Source organism: Motacilla alba, chromosome 4A (assembly GCF_015832195.1).
Source record: "Motacilla alba alba isolate MOTALB_02 chromosome 4A, Motacilla_alba_V1.0_pri, whole genome shotgun sequence".
Taxonomy (NCBI): Eukaryota; Metazoa; Chordata; class Aves; order Passeriformes; family Motacillidae; genus Motacilla; species Motacilla alba.
In genome coordinates, this window is record NC_052045.1 from 18,082,448 (window position 1) to 18,096,079 (window position 13,632).

The following is a 13,632-nucleotide window of genomic DNA, read 5'->3' on the forward strand; positions in this document are numbered from 1 at the left end:
TAAAAAAAAAACCCAAGTAGTTCAGAAATCATTCACAAAGCAAAGGTTCAAACCTGTGTCTTCACAGTGAGTCTCTTCTGTGATTGAAGACAGACACATTGCATCTCTATTCAGTAACAAACCGAAGGACCTTGAACCGTTCAGGAAACCCACACTGAGTTTTCTGACCTCCCAAAACAAGACAAAATCCAGCCATGGGATTATGTGAAGTCTGTATTTTTCAACTGCCCACAGAAGAAAAATAAAGCATGGAAGAAACAGAACTGATTGTAAACTGAAGCACTGGACTACTAACAAAAAAAGGACCAAGAATTCTGGGGGGGAAGGAAGGAGGATCACAAAAGGAAAATGCCCATTGAAAGGAAAAGCTTGCTGGAAAAGGAAAGGAAAAGATTTGTCCTGAAGCTCACCCTCATGGAAAGCAGAGGAGGAAACCAGCTACTAGCCAGGACTCTTCCTCCCTTCAGAGGGTGACAGAAATACAAAGCATTTAAATAACCAGGTTCTCCTAAGTGAGTAAAAAGTCTTTGATGGTTCAAAGTTCCCTCTGCTCATTTTCATCACTATCATGTTACTCTCCTCAGCACCGTTGTGCAATCCATTTGCTAAGTAATCTAAGTGGGGATAAGGTGTTCCGGTATAATGTAATCAACAGTGTAACCAATCAAATAAATTGATTAAGTAGTTGAATTTTATCTCGCTACACTCTCTTCCAGTTCACTCCAGGATGGCTGCTTGAGCCTACAGAAATGGAGGGGTTGTGCAATAATACTTGCTCACAAGATTTCTTCTCCACGAAATGCATGTAATTCAGTTAGGAATAACCACAAAAAGGCACAGGATTAAAAGATTTCAGTATATAAAAAAGTAAAAACTTTTAAAAACAGTAGTAACTTCAGTACAAAACTGCAAATATATGTAGCCAAAAAAAAAAAAAAAAGGTAGACTTTTAATTTCAGGCACCTCTTAAGACTAGTTCAAACATATCACAGACTTTTAGAAGTACATTTCTGAATAAAGCAGAGGTTATGGGCTTGCACCAGGGTCACTAGGCAGTTGATTTAGGTCTGACCAGCATTAAAACAAACCACGTGCACTGGCTTAAATAAATACATTTTAAACATGATAAAGTCTATTTACTCAGTTATTGAAATTTACCTACAGAAAATAATCTTGAATTACAAGGCACAAAGTTAATTGCTGCCTGCAAGCCCAGCCCACACTAAAGGCCTACAGCTAAAGCAAAGGCAGAACGTGGTGAGTAGAGGTTATCTCAGTGAATTCTCTACACCCTCACAGCCTTCAGGGCAGGAACCACATCTGGAACAGCACTTCCTCTGCAAGTGCAAGAGACACAAAGACACTCCAGGCAATGGCACTTGGTGAAGAACAACGTGCAGAGTGTAGGCTTCTGCAAACATCCTGCAGAATGGGTGTTTTGGTACTGCCTGTGCTCAGCGTTTGGAACCCTGTGCTGGTTCACTAACCACAGGCACCAGTACTTGGATTAACTGCAGTTTATAATCTGTGGGTGGCAATTGGCTAAAGCAGCACCAAAATGAGCACATCTCAGATTAAAAAAACTGCAGTTAGCGTCAGCATCAGTTACACCAGCTGAAGAAAGGCACATCCTCTTCAAATAGTGGAATTAGGGCACAAAGACCAACATTTCTATCCAAATAGTGGAATTAGGGCACAAATGCAAATGTTGCTATCCACCTGGTATTTTTGCCAGCATCAGATAAAGCAAGGTCAAATTAACACAAGATCCCTAATAACCTTGTTGATGTATTTTCTCTTATCTTGCTAAAATGAGGCACTTTTTTTTTTCTGACCAGGGTATACACCAGTGCAGTTTTGCATGTGTGGGAATCACAAGAAAGAAGCAAGTTCTGAATGACCAATTGAGGCTGCAGCCAGACAAAGACAGCACTGTCAACTTCAGACAACAAAGCCCAGTCCAGCACCAGTGGTTTCACACAAAGTATCTTTGAAGCATGCTGCTTTCATACCACGGAGCTGGAAGGTTGAGTCTAAGGAAGGGCTCATGCGCTCACTCCTCAGCTGGCCCCGGAACCACACATAAAGAACAGTGCACATCCTGAAAATAAAAGCCAGCTGCCACTTACTAGAGCTGCTAAAGAAGGTTAAAAAGTATGTAAATAGAACTTCAGTTAAAAAGAGTTCCTAAGAACTGAGCATCCAGGAGAGGAAAAAACCGCCCAGGTAATCCTATCCAGTGACTGGCTAACCATTACAGACTGAACTGAAAATAGGAAGAAGCACAGGTTCCTGTGAATAGAACCTCCAAATTTTCTGTCAGCCTTCTCACAGAAAAACAACGAAGGAATTTGCCATAAAAGTCTCAGATGGTGGTCCCAAGAATGTTAGGAATTGAAGCAATTAATTCCTCAAGAGCAAACAGGTTGCTGCCAAGTCTCTGGGATTCATCAAAGGGATTTCACTGAAAATCTCATTTTGAGAAGTGTCATCCCAAATACCTCAGTCAGCCTGAGAAGGTAATTGTTAAAACTCTGTTCTCAGGGTGCAAAGTCTCTTTGGACAGTGAAATAAAATCTCAGTTTAGAAGATTATGGAAGACTTGAATCTAAACTACTCTTCCACTTCTCCACCTCAAAACTATGAAAATCACTCATTTGAGTGAGTCATCATTATTCTAAGTTCTTTACATAAGGAGAAATCAGCTCCTGCTTCTATTAATAAATCATTGCAGGTATTCCCTTGGTCTTGCTCATGCATTAACCATGCCTAATGCTAACTCTTCATACAATCAATCACAGTTCACTACAAGGTGAATCTCAGTAATAGTTCAGGCATTTTTTGCAAGTAAACAAATAGTTTTCAAGCTTTAAATTGACAAAACAACTGGACAGCTAGACTTTTGTTTGTAAAACAAATTCAATCAGTAAATAAAGGATGGGAAAAGCAGCAGCTACACTTAAAGCAAAGTTATCAGGATTTGTGCTTTTCAGCAAATCTAGTAACTGATGGCTATCTAGTAAAGAAGTGGCTTCAAAGACGTCTCCTCTTTTATTTTCCCCTACTAAAATAATCAAGTGATCCCTGGAGAAGCTGGAGACTGGAACTTTAGAAATAGAGTAGGTATTTGACCTCTCAGTTGGAAAAAAAAAAAACCTGTTCCGTTTCAGTTTCCCTGAAGCAGTAAGACTGCGAGAATATTCATTGTATAAACCATTTCTGCTTAGAGCTGTTAGTGCAAGATGCAAATCTTCAATTTAACTCGTTAAAAAGCCCTCCAAGATTCTAGTCAACTTCCAACATCCATCACCCAAGGCAACTACAATAAGACACATTTTCTTGTGTTCTTCTTTGTCACAGGATACAGAACTGCACGGACAGCCTCAGCAAACACCTCCCGAACACCCTCCTGATTCAATGCCGAGCACTCCAAATATTTGACCGCTCCAATTTGTTTAGCCAGTGAAGTCCCCTGCTGCGGGGTAGTGGGAGCCAAGCTCTGCTCTTTCAACTTTTTAACCGTTTCCAGGTCACTTCTCAAGTCTCTCTTCGTGCCCACTAAAAGGATGGGGACGTTTGGACAGTGGTGAGAAACTTCAGGGTGCCATTTGTGCCTGACGTTTGCGTAGGAGGAGGGGCTGCCAATGGAGAAGCAGATGATGAAGACGTTGGTTTGGGGGTAGGAGAGCGTGCGCAGGCGGTCGTACTCCTCCTGGCCCGCAGTGTCCCAGAGATTCAGGCTGACTGTCCGCCCATCCACGGTCATCTGGGCACTGTAGTTGTCAAACACAGTAGGGATGTACTCTTCTGGGAAGGCATTGGTGGTGTAGCTGATGAGGAGACAAGTTTTTCCCACCGCGCCATCTCCGACCACCACGCACTTTATGGTCTGCATTCTTCACCCAGAAACAAAGTCCTGCTCAAAGCAAGAAGAGAGGAGTCAGGCAAAGCACACTCAGGGGTGGGCACTGTAAAGATCAGCTTTAGCAAGTGTTTTTAATATAGCTGAGGATTTCTTATCACATTCAGCGTCTCGAGCCATCTAAAGAGCTGGGGGCTAGAAAGACAATAGTGCAATGGAGATGCAGTGAGTGGAGAGCTAAGTGACAATTGGCTGCATTCCAACCATGTAAGTACAAATTAGCCAAATTCCCACAGTCTTGCCTTACTGCCAGACTGTTTCCCACAGGCAAAAGGACAAGTCCTTAGAGGCACCTGCAAGTGGAAAGGGATTGTGACCCAGTAACAAGATACTCTGTCGTTTGTAGGTTCACACATCCACCTCTGTACACACACACACACACACACTCCAACACTCACACTTGCCTACACAGTCTGCTATCTGAACAGTTTACCACCAAGAAAGGTCCAAAAGTTATAAATAAAATCAAGATATTAATTTCTGGGCTGCACTGCTACTATTTACAATAATAATTCTCTACACTCAGATCAATCAGTCCTGAACAAACTACATTATTTACAGGACATCAGATAAAAGGTTCAGAAAGCAGCATGCTCAAGAAAAGCTGGTCTTTGAAATCTAACTAGCCATAGTAACCCAGATTAGAATCCATAAAGAATTTTACTAAAGAAGCCAAGAACAGATTACACTCACTAATCACTGACAGAACAAGCAGGACTTAATTAATAGGCTTGAGTTACTTGGTGTCCTCTAAATAATGAGCATGAGAAAAATACATGTCCTAAACGATCAGCAGTCAAACAGCTTTCCTGGGGAATTGTTACTCAGGAGATACTTGACACTTGGAGGTTTTCCATATCCCTTTCCTGATATGTGAAAGGTAGGCTTGACAATCAAACTGATACAGTCTATGAAAGTTTAAAATTAATTTTAAACAATTAATTTTAAACTTTCATCACATGAACAGCAAGAAGTTTGAAAATAGCAAGGCACTAAGTACAAGCAGTCATTTGTTGTACATTTCTCGTGTGCTGGAGCTTCCACTGCTAGCCTGAACAAGAAGGAACTTGCATCTGCCTTCTCACCCAAATGCCTTAGAGGTACTATCAGTAATCCTCAACTTGCAACCAGCAGAAAATACCCTGCTTCAAACAGAAGAGAATAGTGGGAAGAAGTTTTTAGCAGCCTGTTATGATAGAACATGGGGCAATGGCTTTAAACTAAGAAAAGATTGATTTAGATTAGATATAAGGTAGAAGTTATTTACAGAGAGAGTGGTGAAGCACTGGCACAGGCTACCCAGAGAAACCGTGGCTGCCCCATCCCCGGAAACATTGAAGGCCAGGCTGGATGAGGCCCTGAGCAAGCTGATCTCGTTGAGGATGTCCCTGCTCACTGCAGGGTGGTTGAACCAGATGACTTTCAAAGGTTCCTTCCAACCTAAACTATTTTGATTCCATATTCCAGGAAGATCTCAGCTCCAACACCATCAAAGTAGCAAAGGGAATGCAGAACTTCAAGACCACCCAAACAAATCAACAACTCATTCCCATTTAAGCCTCAGCTTTGTCCTTTTAGACTAAATCCGACCTGCATCCACCTTCTCTCTGGGAGCACACGAGTCTCCTGAACGAAGTGAAAACAAGCTACCTGAAGCTTTGCACAAAGCTGCGACAGGCAACTGGAGTGACACTGACTGTCACTGCAACACACAGTGCGTGAGGAAGCATCAGTGCACCTGCACAGACACTATGGAAACCACGCACGGTGGGAAGGAACCACCTTGTGCTGCTACTGCTGCCACAGCCTGGCTGGGCTGCAGCACACAGGGCAGGTTTTACAGCCCATTCCTGCACTTACACCAAACCCCTGAAGCACCCGAACATGCTGTGCCAGAAACCTGAGTGGTGACCAACACCACTGCTTCCAGAGCAAAGGGGTTTTTCCCAAATGAACTATGTGTGTGCGACAGACAACTCATTTTGGCCAGTCAGTAACAAGTGACATCACAGAGATGGCAGAGCTAAGTCAGCAACAAAAGTCTCATGAAGAACCAGATGATACACAAAGCCTTCTATATGCCCAACCTCTGGCTTCTAAAATAAACAAATTGCAAGCACTTGTAAACAGATCTCTCTTTAAAACCCAAACAGGGACTTAGATCTCTTAAATCTCTGTGCACTTGTGTCCAGAGCTCTGCCCAGAGTGACAGGGTATCCCCAAACTGCACCCCAGCCTGCACGTGATGGCACTGGCTGGAAGGACATCACACCAGCACCCTCAGGCAACACAGCTTCCCAAATGGATAAACTGCAAAGCCACCTGTACCCCAGACCATCGGCAGCTAACATAATCTGACTCAAAATATCTAATGAAACTGTGTTACCCAAAGATTACTTTGCTGGTGTTTTATTTCAGAGCTCATTAGATATTTCAATTTGGAAATCGGTAATAAAGTAACGAAAAAAGCCTGAAACATGAATGCTCTTTTCAGGGCACTAATACCTGGAATTACCTCACCGAAACTGGGATTTTAGAAGAGCAGTATTTGCAAGGGGAAGTAACTCCAGGCAAACCTGCCAAGGCATTGGGCAAAGTATTAACTACACAAACACAGCTAAAGAGCTTGTCGGCTTTTAAGTATGATTCTCTGAAGGGCCCCTTTAAAGGAGGCTGCCTGAGCTGAAAGGAATCGTGTGTGGCATATGCAATACAGAAAAACAAACACACACCAGGATACACATTCCTTGTATTGAAACACAAAATTTAGATAAATTAATCAAAAAATAAAGAGGAGAAAGAAGCTACCTGACTCCAGAAAACTACATTGTGAGAAAGGGTAGTTTGGTTAAAGATTTATATATGGAACACAAACAGTTTTTTAATTTAAGTCACAACCAAGCAAACTAACATTCCCTCCATCAGGTCTTTTCTATTAAATCCATGTACTTAATAACTCATAATGTATGAAATCTCTAATTATTTTTTTAGCAAACAATTTGCCTACAATAAAATTCTCATAAGACAGTAAAAAGCCTGGGCTCAAATTTGCATGGAAAATTCCTATTTCTTAATCACCCTTGTAAAGTTGGCACTGCATGCTATCTAAATATAAATATACATTGAAAAAAAAATCCCATACTCCAAAAACAAAATTACTAACAAAAATTACCAAGAGCAGGAAAATTGGTTTAGGGTTTGTTTGGGATTTTTTACGGTGACATTCAAAAGAATTTTTGGGGAAACTTTAGAGAGAAAAACTCCACATATGACAAGTAACAAGAACTGAAAGAACGAAAAATACAGATTAACACGTCAATACATAAAAAACCCAGTTTAGAAACAGAAAGCTGGGCACAAGCTTCAAAGTCAAGTTGAAAGGTTATGCAGCAAGAGAAACAAGTGAACAGAAAATCCAAAGTAGTGAGAGGTAATCCGGGTTCCTTAGTCCTTGCAGAGAAAGGACTTTTATTGCAGTTGAAGTTATAGCAGTTACAGCAGAATGGGAATAATTTTCAAATTAAATAATAATTTTTTAAAAACAACCAGAAAAAAAAAAAAAGATTAAAAAAACCCACACCAAATCACCCCATGCAGATGTGTTGTGCAAAAACACTTAGATAAGAGTTATTTCTATCTTGTCCATCAATGACTTTGAATTTGAAAACTGGCATTCCCTGTTTGGGTCAGTTCCCTTCTCAGAAGATGCTGCTAAGTCTGACTTCACTGCCTGCACACCTGGCACTTCCTCTGGAATGTGCAAGATTTCAACATGTCAAGACATCATCTGAAGAGCTGCTCCTCTTCTGACCTAATTAAGCATTTTCTGGTATCATTAACACGGACAGTTTGCTCTCCAGACGAACATTTGCTGGGGAAACTCACTACTTGGAACACACACACAGAGCAACTTCACGTTGCATCAAATTTTTTTTGTGGCAGAGAAACAACTTCTAGATCTTCCCTTCAAAACTCCTGAAGGGAAGTTCCCTGTCTGCTGAGGGAAGGGGGAATACAGTGACAGAAAACAGAGAGAAAACAGGAACCTGGATCCTTTTGTAGTTTTCTAGATTTATGCTTTTTATACTTCCTACACTTCTAAAACCCCTTTGCAGAACTACTTCTTAGCAGGACACGCCTCTGCTTTTGCTCTGCTACCATCAGATGCCTCTTTGTTAGGTGGATTTTAGCTCTGATATTTCTCTCTGATAAACTCACTCTCACTGAGTTTGTCAGCTCTTCCTTCCTTCTCTCTACAGTTTAGATAGGGCCCCATTTTGGCCAAAACTGAGCAGAAAACTCTCTAATTCAGCTGAAATCAGCCGTACGGAGCTGTGTCGTTCTGCTCATCACTTTCATCAAGCCCTTGTTGTTTTGGAGAACCCGATCCTGCTTTACCAGGGGTAGGCAGAAATTAAGAAATGGAAACAATTTAATTGCTCATCTTTCAGTAACAAAAACTAGATCAGACACAATTCACTCTGTCTGCCTGAAACATGAAGTCAGGCAGGAACTTTCAACAAAGAACTGGGTGGATAGGCTGTTCTAAATATATCACACCATCCTCACCCATGCAAAGGAGTTAATTCACATGTGCAGCTTACCCACCAGCCCTAGCAGGGAAGAGAAAGGGGCTCTCAGCAATTTAATCAAGACTCTGTTACTATCCCACAACAGCTCAGCTTACTTGCCATTGTTTTAGGCAAGTGCCAAAGGGATGGAGAAGTGCCAGGCTTTCAGAATGCATGCCAAGAAAGAGCAGAAAAAGTTAAATAGGAGACCTCATCCCTCATATCCTTCAGCAATGAATGACCTACTTGGACTTCTCAGTGCCTCTCAAAGTTTTTACACCACTTTCTGTCCTGCCATTTACCTGCAGGAGAAACAAAACTGCAACAGTCTGGGCGGCTGCAGAGAGGGGAAAAATCCACAAGGGAAGGCAGATTTCAGCAGCACAGCAGGAACTGCGCAGTCCAGCACCCAGGCTCCATGTGAACGACTGAACTGAGGGAGCTTGCTCTCTCGCAAGCTCTTTGCCCAAAATTCAGCTCCCAAGCACACAACAGGAGTGCAATTCTCACTGGTTGCTCCTTCAGTGCCAATGCTAGAAAGGCCTTCATGCCTTTTGACACAAGAAGCTGTTTCTAGGAAATAAAAGAAACCCCTCAAAACCTTTCAAATAACATTTTTTAAATCTCTACCTCTGTCAAATTAGGCTGAAATTGGTTTGATTTAAGGATTTTATTTTTTTTTCAGGGATGAAACTCACATAAGCAATATTTCTTAGGAATCTACAGTGAAAATGAAGTCTCCTGCATGAGGTATTTGGGCAACTCACCTACACAAACCTCTTACTACAGGCACTTACACTCCAGATTTTATGGCAGAGCAATGATATTAGTGACCAAACATGAAACACCTTAAATTCCATGAATCCAGGATATTGAATGGATCATTAATATTTCCAAAGGGCATTAGCTCATGGAAGAGACGCACAGCTGATGCGATAACACTGTGATAAGGTGCAGCTGCACAGCCCACAGGAACTCAAACCCAAGACTCCAGTAGATATCCAGATCCCCAGTGTATGAACAGGACATATCCTGCCATAATCAAAAGCTGCAGAGTATTAAACTTGGATTTCCCTCCTGCAACCACGTGCAGAGGCATGGACTAATCGAGACAGGGACTCTTCGCAGTTTACTTGAGCACAAGTGACCCTGTGATGGTGAGCACAGCAAAGGTGTAAGAACAGGAGCCAGGGCTGCAGGGTGCTGTGCCCACACTCACTAACTCACCTCCTAGGTGATCCAAGCAACTTGCACAGGTCCTGGGGGTCACAGTCAGTTCATAAAAAGTTAATAACCATGTCCTTCCCAGCTTCCATCGATTCTGACAAGACCTTAGTCACTACTGTTGGCTAAAAGAAACAAACGGTACCTCAGACATAAAGTTTTGTGGAGAGGCGTTTTAGGTTCGTTGCAGGACGAATGATAAATCCAGTTTAAGCATTCTTGATTCCTATTTGAGGGAAAAAGAAAAATAAAAAACTGTTAGTGTGTCTTCCTATCATCTTTTGTCACCTGGCATTTGCTGGCAGTCTCAGTTGTAACAAAGCCACTGTTGTACATGAAGGGCAATGTTACACCAGGAAAATCTAAGCTTCTTTCCGAGAGAAAAAAAAGCCCCTCCACACTTTTCAGTGCATTGCACTTCTCTGAGTCCTCCTCCTCCACCCCCAGATTTCACTGGGAAGAAGGGGGGGGGGCAGGGGGAGGGAGATTTAATAGCAAATAAAAACACAAACAAGAATAAACAAAGAATAAAACCAAACAAAACCCAACCAAAAACAAAACCAAAACAAAATCAAACAAAACCAGAATAACTCAAAACACAGAAACCAAAACAAACAAACAAACAAATCCCCCCAAACAAAAACAAATAAAAATGCGCTCTCAATCAATACCAATTTTTCAAAGAGTTTTGGTATGACTAAGACAGGAGTTAATGCATGCACTCAGTGTGTATTTTATCATGGCTTGTGCACTACAATACTGCAACCATTGCCAAGTCTCATTTGCATCAAGCATTGCAACTCTAAAATGTGAGCAAAAGTTACCAGAGTCAAGAAGTCTCTCAGCAGTCCATCAGATTTACACATACTGGCATGAAAAGTAAAAAAATATTCCCTGTAAAAGTACAAATCTTTACATGGCACCGGATTGTGTGAAAATACTTTGGACCCCAGAAAGAATCACAGCCTCATCACATAAGCAAATCAAACCACACGTTCAGTTTCCTCCTACTAATTGCAAACCGCATATTTTGTTGATTTTCCAGGATCTCTGTAAAGTTCCTTCTATGAATAATATTTAAAAGTTTTTTTAATGGAAATAATAATCTAAAATACATCTCATAATCTTGAATTCCATGTAGAAAAACCGCTGCGCCGGTGAACAATGGCAAACTGGCTCCAAAGTATGCCTTCAAGTGATGTATTTTACATCTTACACGGAAGAGAACGTGACCTTTTTAAAAATCAAAAAATGAGCTTGGGGCAAAGAGCTAATGATGCTGCCACAAGAAGTACTGCGCCCTAACCCAGGACACACCTTGCAAGCATAAGGTACACATAAAAACACTTAAATGAAAGCATTTAAAGATTTTTATAACTCAGAGTAATCATGGTGGGAATCACAAGCATTTATAAAGAATAAACAGATACTGATTACTCACAGGTTCCTGAAAAAAAAAACCCAAAAAAACCCAAAACCAAACAAAACCAGAAAACAACACCGGGGAAAAAAACAGAAAGAGAGAAGTTCAGACAAATAAAAAGCAGCATTGCTTCTCGGGGTTTGAGGTTAAGCAGGAACTCGGCGCAGGTTGTTATAAAACTGAAAGTTCACAGCGTGTAGAAGAGAACCACAGAGCTGAAGAAGGGGAGCTCCGTGGCAGCTGCTAAATGAGACAATACCTGGCACCTCCCAGAGCGTTTTAGGTCACCACCTTGCACTGTTCTCCTTGAGACAGCACTTTGCCAGTTTCTGGAGAACAAATCCAACCTTCCTATCCTTACCTATCCTCACTCTCAGCAGTGAAGCGAGGGGCCTTCCCAAAGGCTACCTCATCCTGTGCCAACTTTTTATGACACTCGCTGGGAGCAGAGGTCGCCTTAAATTTGTCGCGGCGCTCCTGGTAAGGATTAGCATCGCGGTGGCACTGGAAGAGCCCAGCCCAGCCCAGCCCAGCCCGGGCGCACCGCGGGAAGGGGGAAAGCGCGACCTGCCGCGCCCGGGGCCGCTCCCGCTCCGCGCACTCCCCCGGAGCGCGGAACGGCTCGTTCCGAACCCTTCCCCGGCACCGCCGGGCCCCCGCCCGCCACATTCACCTCCGCACGCACCGCCCGGCGCTGAAGCCGGGGCGCGCATCCCGCTTCCCAAAGCCCTCCGGGCACGGAGGAGCCGGCACGCCACGCGGCTGCGGAGCCCCCGGTACCCCCGGGCTGCCCTGCCCTGCCCCGGAGCCGGCCGCGTCCCGGCGGGACAGGTGCCGCCGCAGCCTCCTCCGGGACGGGACCCGCGGCGCCCGGGCGGGCAGAGGCCGCGGGCCGCGCCCCGCTGTCAGCGCGGCGGCCGGGGCCGGGCGCGGAGGATGTTCCGGCACGGCCGGGCGGGAACGCACGCGGCCACGCGCGGGGCCCGCCGGGGCCGCTCCCCCGCCGCCCGCCCGGCCCGCCGCGCTCCCACCCGCCCCCTGGGCTCTCCGGGCCCCGCCGCTCCTCCGCCCGCCCACCCCCGCGCCCCGGCCGTGCCGCCGCCGCCCCGCGCTCACCTCCGGCGCGGCCCCGCGGCCGCCGCTGCTCCCCGCGGACCCTCGACCCGGCCGCGCCCCGCGCACGCGCCCTCCGCGCCGCCGCTCCCCGAGGCGCCAGCAGGGGGAGCCAGCAGGGGGCGCGGGCGGAGCGGGGCGGAGCGGGCGGAGCGGGGCGGAGCGGGGCGGAGCGGGGCGGGCGGAGCGGGGCGGGGCGGAGCGGGGCGGGGCGGGCGGAGCGGGGCGGGCGGAGCGGGGCGGGGCGGGCGGAGCGGGGCGGGCAGAGCGGAGCGGGGCGGAGCGGGGCGGAGCGGGGCGGAGCGGAGCGGGGCGGAGCGGGGCGGGCGGAGCGGGGCGGGCGGAGCGGGGCGGGCGGAGCGGGGCGGGGCGGGCGGAGCGGGGCGGAGCGGGGCGGAGCGGGGCGGAGCGGAGCGGGGCGGAGCGGGGCGGAGCGGGGCGGAGCGGGCGGAGCGGGACGGAGCGGGGCGGGCGGAGCGGAGCGGGCGGAGCGGGGCGGAGCGGGGCGGGCGGAGCGGGCAGAGCGGGCAGAGCGGGCAGAGCGGAGCGGGGCGTCCCCTCGGGGCTGCGGCCGCGCTGCCCGGCTCCCGCACAGCCCCGCCATCCGCGCCCCTGCGATCCTGCCGATGCTAAATTCGTTATTTTGGAATGATGCGTTGTCCGAATCTATCTTGAGCGACGGGGGTTGGTCTGGCTTCGGATGATTTCTCAGTAGATTCACTTAAAAACCCACAAGCAGAAATACGCACGCGTGTCCGCGTACACAGCCACAAATACATAAAATATATCCTTAATAAGGACAATATAGCCTTAATAAAGATAATGCTAGCAAGAGGAAAGAATGGCAAAAGTGAATGTTCGTTTGCTTTTGCTTTCTCTACACGAGACTGTCCAATTAAGTGGCGCCGTGGCAGGAGATTGTTGGGTTTTTCACGAGGGTGAATGCTCCGGTCCATGGCGTGCGCCGCCCCCCGTTACCCAGCGCAGCTCCCGCGGAGATCCCCCGCCTCCGCAGCCCCCGCCTGGCCCGGGGCGCCTTCGGCATCCCGCTGCTCCCCCGGGCGGTTTCACGCCTCTAAGGGGCCGTGCACGAACGGCACGGCTCCGCTGGAGCTGTCGGCAGCGGTGACATCCCCGTGTCCGCGGTCACCGTCTCCCGACGAAGCCGCAGAGCCCGGCTTCCTCAGCGCCGGGTGAGGGAGACGGCGAGAGCTTAAGCTCAGCTCAGCCCGGGGCTCAGCACCCCCAGAAGAGGCAGGGAAGGCTGTGTCCTGCCCCAGAAATGCCAGGGTCAGGGAGGGTGCTGGGCTCTGAACACCCATTCCCCAGGGTGAAGAAGGTGCAGCCAAGGGGACTCCTCCTGTTGTCCTGCCCCAGCC

The 13,632-nt window shown here is 46.6% G+C and overlaps 1 protein-coding gene across 3 annotated transcripts; it reads right to left on the bottom strand.

Annotated features, from left to right (window-relative positions):
* Positions 1–1,736: 1,736 nt before the first annotated feature.
* Positions 1,737–12,335, bottom strand: LOC119712921 (rho-related GTP-binding protein RhoG-like). Of its 3 annotated transcripts, none has more exons than XM_038164791.1 (3): positions 12,257–12,335; positions 9,721–9,943; positions 1,737–3,916 (listed from the first exon to the last, which is right to left on the bottom strand). In XM_038164791.1, exon 3 carries the CDS (start codon positions 3,893–3,895, stop codon positions 3,320–3,322), a length of 576 nt encoding a protein of 191 aa, XP_038020719.1. In that variant the 5' UTR covers positions 3,896–3,916; positions 9,721–9,943; positions 12,257–12,335; the 3' UTR covers positions 1,737–3,319. The 3 variants fall into 3 exon arrangements, with proteins under 3 accessions (XP_038020719.1, XP_038020722.1, XP_038020720.1); XM_038164794.1 differs by having other exon boundaries at positions 9,863–9,943; positions 12,257–12,329; XM_038164792.1 differs by lacking the exon at positions 12,257–12,335 and adding an exon at positions 11,814–12,056.
* Positions 12,336–13,632: the final 1,297 nt, after the last annotated feature.

What these genes read in the sequence shown, in the direction of transcription:
- LOC119712921 (XM_038164791.1), bottom strand. Translation starts at nt 3,895, where the DNA reads ATGCAGACCATAAAGTGCGTGGTGGTCGGAGATGGCGCGGTGGGAAAA.